At 34.2% G+C, this 14,492-nt stretch overlaps 1 protein-coding gene across 1 annotated transcript in view; it reads right to left on the reverse strand.

The window, feature by feature from the left end:
• LOC106063406 (low-density lipoprotein receptor-related protein 2-like) overlaps positions 1 to 14,492 on the reverse strand; it is a 115,256-nt gene that overhangs the window by 5,306 nt on the left and 95,458 nt on the right. Inside the window, exons 73-85 of the mRNA XM_013221758.2 lie at positions 14,100 to 14,275; positions 13,150 to 13,345; positions 12,210 to 12,335; positions 8,990 to 9,127; positions 8,767 to 8,901; positions 8,316 to 8,487; positions 7,303 to 7,404; positions 7,071 to 7,199; positions 6,481 to 6,704; positions 5,611 to 5,790; positions 5,204 to 5,329; positions 4,657 to 4,770; positions 2,735 to 2,848 (exon numbers count right to left, since the gene is read on the reverse strand). Coding sequence (XP_013077212.2) covers positions 2,735 to 2,848; positions 4,657 to 4,770; positions 5,204 to 5,329; positions 5,611 to 5,790; positions 6,481 to 6,704; positions 7,071 to 7,199; positions 7,303 to 7,404; positions 8,316 to 8,487; positions 8,767 to 8,901; positions 8,990 to 9,127; positions 12,210 to 12,335; positions 13,150 to 13,345; positions 14,100 to 14,275 — 1,932 coding nt within the window. The remainder of the gene's footprint in view (positions 1 to 2,734; positions 2,849 to 4,656; positions 4,771 to 5,203; positions 5,330 to 5,610; positions 5,791 to 6,480; positions 6,705 to 7,070; positions 7,200 to 7,302; positions 7,405 to 8,315; positions 8,488 to 8,766; positions 8,902 to 8,989; positions 9,128 to 12,209; positions 12,336 to 13,149; positions 13,346 to 14,099; positions 14,276 to 14,492) is intronic.

Raw genomic sequence — 14,492 nt, forward strand, 5'->3', positions numbered from 1 at the left:
AACTACAAACAACCAACCATCAAAACACATTTACTAAATAACACCTTAACAAAAGAATCAAATCCACTGGAGCTCAAAGTAGGCACGCTTGAAACAATTGAAAGCTATCCAAAAACAGCCATCCATATTTATACAGACGGATCGGCTTTCAAAGCTACCATCAATGCTGGTCTTGGTGCCTTCCTGGTCTTCCCTAAAAATAAACACTTTGAGATAAGCACACCCTGTGGCGATTACTGTTCAAACTTCCAAGCCGAAATTGAGGCAATTACCAAAGCACTACAGACAGTGGAAAACAAATTATATGAAGGAGTGCAACCATCATCAGATATTGTTGTCTTTACAGACTCCCAATCTACTCTGCAAGTACTTAACAGCAGCACCTCAAATTGCCCAAGAGAGTTGACAATACTAATTGTGATAATCCATCAGATGATATCAAAATTAAATATCAATATCACACTACAGTGGATCCCTGGACACATTGGCATCATGGGAAATGAAAAGGCAGATAAGCTATCAAAGGCAGGTTCATCTATGGAACAACCAGATAGACCTGTTAACTACCTCACCCTAAGGTCAATGTTAGTCAACAATCACAAAGAGGAGTGGCTCAACCAATGGGCATCAGGAAACACAGGCAGAGCCATGTACAAAGAAATGACTACGCCTAACAAACTGGACAGTATTAACTTCCTCCCCCGCAAAGAACAATCTACAATTTTCCAACTAAGAACAGGACACACACCACTATTAAATTACCACCTGAACAAAATAAACTCCACACAACTACCCCTTTGCAGACACTGCGCCCACCCCTTTGAAACCGTAAACCATATCCTCTTTGAATGCCCCTCCCTAATCCACCTTAGGCAGACCCTACTTCCACTACAGCCCAACATAACCAACACCCTGTACGGCAGTGCTGAACAACTGAAGAAAACAGCACACTTTTTTTCCTTGGCACAGTCTGCAAAAGAGCTGACAGCTCAGCAGCAATAAAGCTGGCTAGAAGAAGAAGTGCCAAAGTAAATATAAATAATACAAGAGATGAATACTAATTGAACAAGTTACTAATGCAATGCCTCTAGTTGGCTTTATAGATAGGGTGTTGCCCCAGTGGATTTTTTTACATTCACTAGTTTCTGGCCATATATAGAAGTATCTCAAATGAAATTAGTACTTTTCTATGGGTCACTGTACATGGGAAGTGTTCTCAAGCGGTCAACACAAAAATACAAAGATGTTCTCAAAAGTACCCTCTAGGAAAATGCAATATCACCCAGTACTAGCACATTATTGCTTATCAAGGCATAGAGTCATGAATGCCAGTGAATCAAGCAATGAGACAGTCATGAATGCCAGTGAATCAAGCAATGAGACTGTTGTGAATGCCAGTGAATCAAGCAACTAGACATAGAGAACAGCTAGCAAAGAAAAAAAGATAAACAAAATTATATAAAACAAAAGCAGGCAACAAATTAAGACAAATTCTCACACCTTTTTGATCTGGGAAACCCTTTACATAGTTGACACTTGCCCACAAACCCCTTTGTGAAAAACTACATAAATGCATAGTATATACATTACAAATGTAGTCAAAAAACATTTTGTTGAAGGAGTGTTCATTGAAATTCTAACATTCTAATGTTCAATTAAATTCTTAAAAAGTTAATGATTTGGATGAGATTTGATGATTAGGCCTATATTTATGTCTGACGATGTTTGTAAATAGCAACAATTTTTAGTTGGTAACTTTATTTGTGGTAAGGTTTGTAACCAGCTGAATCCACATTCCACCAAATAGGAAGACAGAAAAGGAGTCAACAATTTTTTTACAATAACCCGCAATTCAGGATATAAAAGTGTAATCTGTTTGTATAACCAGTAAATGTGCTATCCTTGTTCGAAAATTGATTTATGTTCCTTATTTGTGGATATTTCAATAAGCTACTTTTGCATTGGTGTGGATTCATCTGTGTTAGAAATTTTTGTCCATGCAATGAAAAAGTTCAACACCCAATCGGGAATATCCAATTGAAGATTGTCTTCAAATCTTTAATTTATGTTGTCAAAAATAGCAGGTAATAGACATATTAAACAGCAGTTAGGGGCAGGTTGATTATTATTAAAGTTATCCAATCAGATAAACTGGCTTTTAGCGAAGAAGTTATTTTAATTGTATACAATTTCCATACTTCTTCGGACCCCTTACGGTTGACTCAAGGACCCCTGCAGTAAGACACCCAACTTACATATGCCTAATATGTAATCAGCTTTTCAAAGTATAGAATGGACTTCATGGCTACTTTCAAGTTCAGAGAAAATGAGATTATGCTCATCTTTGAACACGAAGGAGAACTTATATTATTAAGAAGTATTGTATAGACAATGGGAATTAGTTTCCAATAATAATGACAACCTTTGACAGACAACTTGACTAACATTATTGTTAAATATCACTTAATTTAGAGACACCGCAGGACAGAGGACTAAAAATTGAAATACTGTAACATAAAACAACATCAAAAAGAAATACACAAAGAAAACCTAATAAAATAAAGACAAAATGATTCAAAGTCAAAGCCTGCCTAGGTTAACACATGGACATCTTCAAGGACTGTCTGGACTTGATGTGATGAAGAAACATTAGAGAGCAAGATGAAATGGGTAGCACTGAGAAGAAAGACACACTTGAGCTGAACATTTATGATAGGTCACTAAGTCTACTTACTGTCATCCTCAGATAGATTTGTATTTATCTTGTGCTCCTCTGGTACTTGTGTGACAGTCTCATTGGCCTGGGTGACGTTCTCAAAAGCAGTCTCACATTGTTCACCAGTCCAACCTGTCCAACATTGAGTAAAAACACTTTACAACACCAAATCATATTCAAACCTTATTGGCATTAGGGAAATGGTGCAGTAGGGAGTCAGAACTAAAATCAAGTTGCTAGACTTTTCGTATTTTGACTATGAAAATCCAAGTATGGTCACTTGGCTAGTGAGATCTGAATTGATCAATGTCAGAGAATGGTAGTAAAAAAAAATCTTTTGGTGTTCTTTCTACAAGCTCAAATGGAGACACACATAGCTTATGTTATAATCAAACTGTTTCCAAGACTGATGCCAAGTTTAGTTCCTGTAGTATAAAGTGTTGTGAGCAGGTCAGGCAGGCGCGAGTGGGAGGGCCTATTCTCTGCTGCTCAACATTAAAATTTTACCTAACAGTAGGCAGATGTTAGCGCTACTGGGTGGGCTCAATCTGTGCACCTCGGTATGGTGACCAAGGGGCTAGAGTCACCTAAGTAACCAGACAACTAACTATACTAACTTGACTAAGTGAAAACAAGATAACAAACTTTAGTTTACGATAAATAAAACAAAAAGAAACTTTATTTACATGGAATCAAATAATAATAAAATATAATATATAGGCCTACACTAACCACTATAAACTACCCTCTAAATCTACACCACTACAAACACTACCAAACTAACCAAACCAACTATCTGACACAAACTGATCAAAACAACTATCTAACTAAATCACTAAAACTACAACACTAGACCTGGATCTACAATAAACACACTACAATAAACTAGTCTAGATCTACAATATACTACTATTACACTCATAACACTAACACTAAAACAAGAATATCTTTTCCTTAGGCTCAGTACCTTACTATTCACTAAGAACAGAACTGAGAAACAGACTATAAATATAACTAAGTTTACTAAGGCACTAAGGCGATAATAAAGAAACAAAATAACACTAGATCCTAGATTCCCTAGAATTAGAATAGATCTAACCACAGCAGTTATAAACAACAGCTAGATCTATAAGCAGTAATATTCAGCAGCTAAAAGCAGCAGTTAAAAGCAGTAACACAGCAGTAATAATAGCAGGCCGTCCCAGGTACAGGAATAAAAATATAATTAGACGACAGACCACAAAGATATTCAGCTGTCACACAGACAGATATGGTACTGACCACTGGTCAACTGTACACTGAACTGTTTTAAAACAGCGTGGCATCACTTTTTATACACAAAAAGCGGAAGTAGAAATAATAAGTTTGGCACTAGCCTATAAAAATAAAATATATAAAAATATAGCTCTGGGAGCGCAAGCTCACAGTGTGTTATCATTTGAAATTTAGAGGAGTATGATGAAAGCAAACTAAAACTTCACAAAAAATGTAGGACATGATTATCTTCTTTTTTGAAGTAACATCCGTAATATATTAGATAAGTTGTGGGAGAGAATAATCTCCCCTTACTTCACAATTTCTATTGCCACATCTTCTAATGTCCATTAATGCTGTGATACTCACCTGCCACATCTCCTGGCACTGTTTGTAACATCCATTAATGCCATGATACTGACCTGCCACATCTCTAGGCACTGTTTGTAGCATCCATTATTGCTATGATACTCACCTGCCACATCTCCTGGCACTGTTTGTAACATCCATTAATGCCATGATACTGACCTGCCATCTCTCTAGGCACTGTTTGTAACATCCATTAATGCCAGATACTGACCTGCCATATGTCTAGGCACTGGTTGTAACATCCATTAATGCCATGATACTGACCTGCCACATCTCTAGGCACTGTTAGTAACATCCATTAATGCTATGATACTGACCTGCTGGACAAATACATTTAGTTTCCACCTCATTTTCTTTGGTGATGCAGCTTCCTCCATTTGTACATAAACATTCTTGGCTAGGTTTTGGTGTAGGCTTGGGTTTGGGGTGAGCTAGGAGACATAGGACTTTGTATTATAAATGAAACTAATTCACAGAGCATGCAAAGTCATTGATGAAATTGTACAATATTATATGTAAAGTTTTATATTATAGTATTATAAATATAGTATTATTTTAATTTGTTTTATGACTACATGAGCAATGTTTAAAATCAAACATTGAAGTATAAATGCTTTTTTCTTTTTAAGGACAAACTAATAATTTTATTTTTAATGCTTTAAAGTGGTGTGATGGAAGAGTGATATATTTTTCTAAACAGCTGATACTACTGCTATTACTTAAATTAACTACTATTTATTTCAATTAGGAGTCATGGAGTGCTAACTGGTCAGGCTATGTTGGTCACATTTCTTCATTCATTATGTTGTACACATCTGTGAGATAATCCTGACATAGAACAGAGAGATTTACTTGGCTACTCACTTGCATCACAAATTGTATTGTTGGTATCAGGCACAAAGCTGGCTCCTTCTGGACAGGCACACCTAGCACCCCCTGGCACTACCAGACACAAGTGTGAACAGATCAGAAATTTACATGGAGATTTGACTGGAAAGAGACAAGAAAGATTGTACAATTCTATTTCAAATCTAATCAAACATAAATAGATAAATGAATGCAACAATATTTTGTATTGTATTTGAAGTAAGTATAATATTTTTCTTCCTTTCTTTCTTTCTGTTTTTTACTGTTTAATAATAACAATATCATCAATTATGATCTATAATACTAACTATATCTATTTTATCTGTAAATGTTAGAAAGGTGATATCAACCTACAATACTACTAGATGTAAACTACACATTAGTTATGAACTTGCAATACTCACTAGATATATTATATCTGTAAATATTGAAGACTTTAAGACCCTTGGGCAGCTGAAGGCCAGTCTGAATAGTTTTATTATCTTCTCTTCCAAACTTATCCATACTGGCCAACTGACCCAGTTTTTCTGATAGCCAGAACATTTGACCCTCAAAGACATCCAGGGCTACAGGGTTGTATGCAGCTGTAATAAATAGAAACAATTCAATGAGTGAACTTGTAGTCAATACATTGCTGGTTGGTACAGAATTAGAAAGAAGAAGAAATACATTCAGCAAGAACATTTGTTACATACAAAAATTGATCCATAAGAGAGTTCTTTTTAAATCCCCCAACATTTTAAGTGAATAAAATAAAGGCCTGCCAGGTGCCCCAACCTCACTGTGTGTGACTTTTTCTGTGAGGGTATGTTAAAGACAAAGTTTTTGTTCCATCATTGCTAGTAAATATCAATGACATGAAAGATGAAATAAGAACTACAATCAACACAGTGGACGGGGTCATCCTGAAGCATGTTTAAGAGGAATTTCCATATTGGTTAGATGTTTGTCCATGCTGCCAGTGGTGGTCACATTGAGCACTTGTAAAGCATGAAATAAAAACTTGGAAGTTATATACAATACTTATGTTCAGCTAGGTATCAATTGTTTTTTTTTTTAATGGTATTGGCACATTCTTTTTAATCACCCTGTATTATAATAACACAACCACTATTTAGCCTCAACATATCAATTACAGTTAGATTAAATACAATTTTCACAGCATGCAAGTAAAATTTTTATTGTTGACCAGATTTACAACACTTAATATTTAAAATGACACCAGGACTTTATAAAGCAGAAGAAAAAAATGAACCTTTGGAATGTAAGTTTACCTTTTGAAGTAACAATGACTCTGTCGGTTCCATCAGGCTTCATGGACTCTATTAAATTTTCCTTACTGTCACACCAGTAAATGCGGTTGTCCATGTAGTAGTCTATGGCCAGGCCAGATGGATAGCTCAATTTTGTGGATACAAGGACTGTTCTCATCTCTCCATTCATCCAAGCTCGCTCAATTTTTGGTCCAGAGGCATGGACATCAGTCCAATACATGTAACTGTCTCACATAAAACATCTTTAAGTTAAAATCTATGTCCTTATGATTATAAATGTTAAACTATTTACACGGAATTAAGCAATGATTTCTAGCTAATTAATACATGAAAGTATTGGGTCTTCTCAATCGCCATTTGAGTTGCATTCCTTATTTAAGACCCAAATAACATTGAAAGGATGTGTGTGTGGTCTGCACTTTGACACATTTGTAAAGCAAGTTGAGCTTACTCTATGTCTATTCAAATAGTCTGAATGGAAAAATATTTGATGCTCAACACCATTCTAAACCAGGCTGAATCCAAACATTATCATGTCTTCTACTTTTATTTCTGTTTCTAAAGTGTAATGCCTAAAAATGAGGATTTACCCTAAGCCTGGATGAACAGCAATGGCCTTAGGATACTTCAAGTCAGTACTTATTAAAGCTTTTTGATAGAAGCCATCAGCTGTAGCAACAGCAATGATTCCAACCTCTGAGTCTGTCCAGTAGATATTCCTGTGAGAATATACAATGAGTTAAATACTTCCTTTAGTCCAAAACTATCATTTGTAGTCTAAATCAATTTCAAACATTGATTTTAACACAAAGCACAACTTACTTAGCCACCCAGTCCACACTCAAGCCTTCTGGTCGATTGTAGCCAACAATGTCCAGGTCTCTAGCCACAGCTTTCGTCTTATCATCTTTTGGCATTGAAGCTCTAAAGAAAATTTGGAAGTGGATAGAATGGTCCATTAGAGCAATAAAATACAAGCTCTTAAAAATGATAATGTTCGATTTTTATATCTATTTGAACTATAGATAAGCAATGCTTGATATAAGTTAGATGATTTTAGTTTTAGTCTAAGCATTTAAGCATATTACTTTACATTTACATCAATTAATTTCCATTGCACTACATAGAAACAGTGTATAAATACCTTATATACTTATGTTGAACTAAATGGTAAAAATGGATTAATATGTTATATATATATATATATATATATATATATATATATATATATATATATATATATATATATATATATATATATGAGTTCAAGTAGATTAGACTCAGAAATTAGATTTAGAACTATATACATTATACCTTTGTTAAAGAGTGATTTTACTTCTGACTTGATCTAGATGATTTCAAGGCATTGTTCTCTTCCACTTCAGTCAGGGCATGATCTCTGTTTGTAACAAAACAGCCCAATCTTGAAGTGGCAGACCTAGTAACTGCATGTCAATGTTTATCTTATAGCTGTATGAGAGGGCAGCTTCTCCTTTTTGCACTGGTCATATCATTACATACAGTCATTGGGCAACTGAACTGGTCAACTTCTTTGATAGCTGAGTATCTGATGTCTCTTTCACAAACATGTTAATGGATTTGTTGTCTCTTGGTCAAGTTAGTATGTAAGCTCTTCCCAGATGAAGTCTTTTGAACATCTTCCCTTCAGCATGAAACTGCTTTGTCTTGTATCACTAAATAATGACACTTGGAGTATTGGCCAGATGATCATTCAAGGAGAAAACCGGGAGGTCTTGTATGAAAGATGCTACATCTCCTGCTACATCAAATAGCTCTCACTTACATACAGCAAAATGATGCAAACTATTACTCACCTATATATTTTTCCCACATTTGTATCTGACCAGTAAACTAGCCTGCGGTCAGCATCAATGTCTATCCCTGCTGACCTAATTCCAGAGGTGACCTCTGTAGTGTAATCTTTATTCTTTGACCTGTACTGCCTGACCTCATCTCCCACAGTGAACAGAATGATGTAGGAGTTATCTATGATAGAATAAAAGGATATAAGAGACCAAACATAAATGACCTAAATCCTAAATCTAATTCAAATATTAAAATAGAACATTGCCACAATAGTACATAGTATGTCCATAGAAGTTAAAATTTATTCCCCAAGAAAAAAAAATGGTGAAGTGAATCTGACTTAGTTATCCTGAGATTAAATTAGGTAAAACTAAAACATTAAATAGCTTAAAAGTGTAACAGTTCTGTATTGGCACATTAAAACATTGACCAGTGGTAAGGTCCTCATTTACAAAATACCTTCATCAGACTTGCATTCTTGACCTCTGTTATGAGGGTCAGTGAACCCTTTGTGGCATCTACATTTAAATAAACCCTTGACATTGATACATTCCTGCGGACAAAAGTTGCCCCAACTGGCACATTCATCAATATCTGAAAAATGATTGTGGTAAAAATTGTACAATTGTAATTTGAACAATCCAACAATACTAGCAGCTAATAATGTAAAAGTCAATCTGACCTTCACACTCCTTCCTGTTTCTTTCTGACACTCTCAGGCCTGTTGGACAAGAGCAGTAGAAGGAGTTCTGACCCAGGCTGGTACAGTTGCGTTCACAACCCCCATTGTCATCATCACAGGTCAAGCCAACATCTTTGTCTGTACAGATTAAAATAAGTCTTCTAGCATCAAAACAGTGTCTGTACAGTTTAAAATAAGTCTTCTAGCATCAAAACAGTGTCTGTAAAATTAAAATAAGTCTTTTAGCATCAAAACAGTGTCTGTACAGTTTAAAATAAGTCTTTTAGCAACAAAACAGTGTCTGTACAGATTAAAATAAGTCTTCTAGCATCAAAACAGTGTCTGTAAAATTAAAATAAGTCTTTTAGCATCAAAACAGTGTCTGTACAGATTAAAGTTAGACTTCTAGCAACAAAACAGTGTCTGTACAGATTAAAGTAAGACTTCTAGCATCAAAACAGTGTCTGTACAGATTAAAATAAGTCTTTTAGCATCAAAACAGTGTCTGTACAGATTAAAATAAGTCTTTTAGCATCAAAACAGTGTCTGTACAGATTAAAATAAGTCTTTTAGCATCAAAACAGTGTCTGTACAGATTAAAATAAGTCTTTTAGCATCAAAACAGTGTCTGTACAGATTAAAGTTAGACTTCTAGCATCAAAACAGTGTCTATACAGATTAAAGTTAGACTTCTAGCAACAAAACAGTTCTGTACAGATTAAAATAAGTCTTTTAGCATCAAAACAGTGTCTGTACAGATTAAAATAAGTCTTTTAGCATCAAAACAGTGTCTGTACAGATTAAAATAAGTCTTTTAGCATCAAAACAGTGTCTGTACAGATTAAAATAAGTCTTTTAGCATCAAAACAGTGTCTGTACAGATTAAAATAAGTCTTTTAGCATCAAAACAGTGTCTGTACAGATTAAAATAAGTCTTTTAGCATCAAAACAGTGTCTGTACAGATTAAAGTTAGACTTCTAGCATCAAAACAGTGTCTGTACAGATTAAAATAAGTCTTTTAGCATCAAAACAGTGTCTGTACAGATTAAAGTAAGACTTCTAGCATCAAAACAGTGTCTGTACAGATTAAAGTTAGACTTCTAGCATCAAAACAGTGTCTGTACAGATTAAAATAAGTCTTCTAGCATCAAAACAGTGTCTGTACAGATTAAAATAAGTCTTTTAGCATCAAAACAGTGTCTGTACAGATTAAAGTTAGACTTCTAGCATCAAAACAGTGTCTATACAGATTAAAATAAGTCTTTTAGCATCAAAACAGTGTCTGTACAGATTAAAGTAAGACTTCTAGCATCAAAACAGTGTCTGTACAGATTAAAGTTAGACTTCTAGCAACAAAACAGTGTCTGTACAGATTAAAATAAGTCTTTTAGCATCAAAACAGTGTCTGTACAGATTAAAATAAGTCTTCTAGCATCAAAACAGTGTCTGTACAGATTAAAGTAAGACTTCTAGCATCAAAACAGTGTCTGTACAGATTAAAGTTAGACTTCTAGCATCAAAACAGTGTCTGTACAGATTAAAATAAGTCTTTTAGCATCAAAACAGTGTCTGTACAGATTAAAATAAGTCTTTTAGCATCAAAACAGTGTCTGTACAGATTAAAATAAGTCTTTTAGCATCAAAACAGTGTCTGTACAGATTAAAATAAGTCTTCTAGCATCAAAACAGTGTCTGTACAGATTAAAATAAGACTTCTAGCATCAAAACAGTGTCTGTACAGATTAAAGTAAGACTTCTAGCATCAAAACAGTGTCTGTACAGATTAAAATAAGTCTTCTAGCATCAAAACAGTGTCTGTACAGATTAAAGTAAGACTTCTAGCATCAAAACAGTTCTGTACAGATTAAAATAAGTCTTCTAGCATCAAAACAGTGTCTGTACAGATTAAAGTAAGACTTCTAGCATCAAAACAGTGTCTGTACAGATTAAAATAAGTCTTTTAGCATCAAAACAGTGTCTGTACAGATTAAAATAAGTCTTCTAGCATCAAAACAGTGTCTGTACAGATTAAAGTTAGACTTCTAGCAACAAAACAGTGTCTGTACAGATTAAAGTAAGACTTCTAGCATCAAAACAGTGTCTGTACAGATTAAAGTTAGACTTCTAGCATCAAAACAGTGTCTGTACAGATTAAAGTAAGACTTCTAGCATCAAAACAGTGTCTGTACAGATTAAAGTAAGACTTCTAGCATCAAAACAGTGTCTGTACAGATTAAAGTTAGACTTCTAGCATCAAAACAGTGTCTGTACAGATTAAAGTAAGACTTCTAGCATCAAAACAGTGTCTGTACAGATTAAAGTAAGACTTCTTGCATCAAAACAGTGTCTGTACAGATTAAAATAAGTCTTTTAGCATCAAAACAGTGTCTGTACAGATTAAAGTAAGACTTCTAGCATCAAAACAGTGTCTGTACAGATTAAAGTAAGACTTCTAGCATCAAAACAGTGTCTGTACAGATTAAAGTAAGACTTCTAGCATCAAAACAGTGTCTGTACAGATTAAAGTTAGACTTCTAGCATCAAAACAGAGTCTGTACAGATTAAAATAAGTCTTTTAGCATCAAAACAGTGTCTGTACAGATTAAAGTTAGACTTCTAGCAACAAAACAGTGTCTGTACAGATTAAAGTAAGACTTCTAGCATCAAAACAGTGTATGTACAGATTAAAGTAAGACTTCTAGCATCAAAACAGTGTCTGTACAGATTAAAGTAAGACTTCTAGCATCAAAACAGTGTCTGTACAGATTAAAGTAAGACTTCTAGCATCAAAACAGTTCTGTACAGATTAAAATAAGTCTTCTAGCATCAAAACAGTGTCTGTACAGATTAAAGTAAGACTTCTAGCAACAAAACAGTGTCTGTACAGATTAAAGTAAGACTTCTAGCAACAAAACAGTGTCTGTACAGATTAAAGTAAGACTTCTAGCATCAAAACAGTGTCTGTACAGATTAAAATAAGTCTTTTAGCATCAAAACAGTGTCTGTACAGATTAAAGTTAGACTTCTAGCAACAAAACAGTGTCTGTACAGATTAAAGTAAGACTTCTAGCATCAAAACAGGCTTTAGTTGGTCAGTTGCCATTAATTTTTTTTTTCTTTAATACTATTATCTTACCCATATATTTTTGTTCCATAAATTCACAATACATTAATTAACTTAATTAATTAACTTAAGTAGAATGAAAATCAGTAACTTACGACAACCCCTCTCATCAGAGAAGTCTTTGCAGTCAGGAGAACTGTCACAGGCTTTGCTGCCATCTATACATGTGCCATCAGCACATTTAAAGTCATCACTGGTACATTCTTTTTTCTTGACTTGACCTGAGTAAGAAATATAGATTTTGATAAATTCATTGTATGTAGGAGATAATACATTGCATATAGGCTATTGCACAAACATGGATGGCTGCTCCTGATTGCTGTCATGATGGTGCTGACTTTAAACTTGTCCGCTGCCATCATGCAGGAGATCTGAGCCAATAAATAAATGTCAGAAAATTGTAATACAAACAAATATGTTGTATTGTTAATTCTAATATAAACTCCTAGTGATAGCAAAGTAAAGATGCAACAATGAAAACACTGAAGTAGTTGAATAAAAAAATGAATTTAAGAAATTAATTCTTATTAAATTACTAAATCTCATCCATTAATAAAACCCAACTAAAAATACAACAAAAAAAAACATAAAAAAACATGGTTCAAAGTTTAATTAATGACTAGATTAGCTCACGGAACAGTTAAAGACATAGTAATATTCTTTTGTAAAAGAAGATCTGCAATTTATACAATAAAATAAGTTGGCACAGACATGCTGTGGCTAATTGGTGCTTAGAATCATTAGATTATATCATTTAACATTGGAGCATCTTTGATTCTATCATTAGAAAACTCTTTGAACTATGGTCACACGGACTTATGATAGACAACAGACGTGTACTTTGACAAAACTTATGAAACAAGACCTCAAAGGACAGTTGTAAGTGCATTAGTATTATTTCAATTCATTCAAATGTGATGGAAAGATTGCTGAGGTTATTATGAGCCTGCAGTCTGATGTAAGAAGCAAACAAAATGAACTGTAGAAAACAAACAGGGAGAGATTTCAAAGTGGGAAGACAACTTTCTGACTTACAGCTTTCTTCATCAGAGTTATCACCACAGTTGTCCACACCATCGCAATGGCGCCAGCTAGGAATACACTTAAAGTTGTTGCATAGGAACCTCTCTGGCTGGGTGCAGCTGACCTCCTTGCACACTGCTGGTGTTTCATCAGAATCATCTCCACAGTCATTCACACCATCGCATCGCCAGGTCCATGGGATACACATCTAATGAATAAAGAAATCCTATAGCATTCACACTTACAACAAAGTGGCCAAAATTGTGATGGGATGGCAAAAGTTATATAGCACAAATTGTTAAGAGAAGTTGATTCAACTCACATGATTTCTAGCATTCAAACATAGAAGTTGATTCAACTCACATGATTTCTACATTCAAACAGAGACGTTGATTCAACTCACATGATTTCTACATTTAAACATAGCAGTTGATTCAACTCACATGATTTCTACATTTAAACATAGCAGTTGATTCAACTCACATGATTTCTACAATCAAACATACAAGTTGATTCAACTCACATGATTTCTACATTTAAACATAGCAGTTGATTCAACTCACATGATTTCTACAATCAAACATACAAGTTGATTCAACTCACATGATTTCTACATTTAAACATTAAATTTGATTCAACTCACATGATTTCTACATTCAAACATTGCAGTTGATTCAACTCACATGATTTCTACATTCAAACATTAAATTTGATTCAACTCACATGATTTCTACATTCAAACATTGTATTTGATTCAACTCACATGATTTCTACATTCAAAATACAAGTTGATTCAACTCACATGATTTCTACATTTAAACATAGCAGTTGATTTAACTCACATGATTTCTACATTTAAACATAGCAGTTGATTCAACTCACATGATTTCTACATTTAAACATACAAGTTGATTCAACTCACATGATTTCTACATTTAAACATACAAGTTGATTCAACTCACATGATTTCTACATTCAAACATTGAAGAATGACAAAATTTTCCACCAGGTAATAAGGCTGTGCAGTTTTTCTCATCTGAGGCATCCAAGCAGTCACGCTGGCCATCACACATATTGGCCATATTAGTACAATGACCACTGGCACAAGTAAATTTATCAGGTGTACATTTCTGGTAATCTAAAAATAAATAGAGGGTAAAAGGCTTAAAATATTCACTAATTCTTTACCATGAATGGAAAAGGGTCAAGGTAACCTGATGGTGATAAAATAAAAAAATTAAAATTGATACCTGTTATATTTTCACTTAAGATTTAATTACAAACACTGAATTTTAAAATGCAGCTCTATTTTATTAACAAAAACAACAGAAGACTGCCAATACATTAGCAACAAA

The sequence above is a fragment of the Biomphalaria glabrata genome, chromosome 16, assembly GCF_947242115.1.
Source record: "Biomphalaria glabrata chromosome 16, xgBioGlab47.1, whole genome shotgun sequence".
Lineage (NCBI taxonomy): Eukaryota > Metazoa > Mollusca > Gastropoda > Planorbidae > Biomphalaria > Biomphalaria glabrata.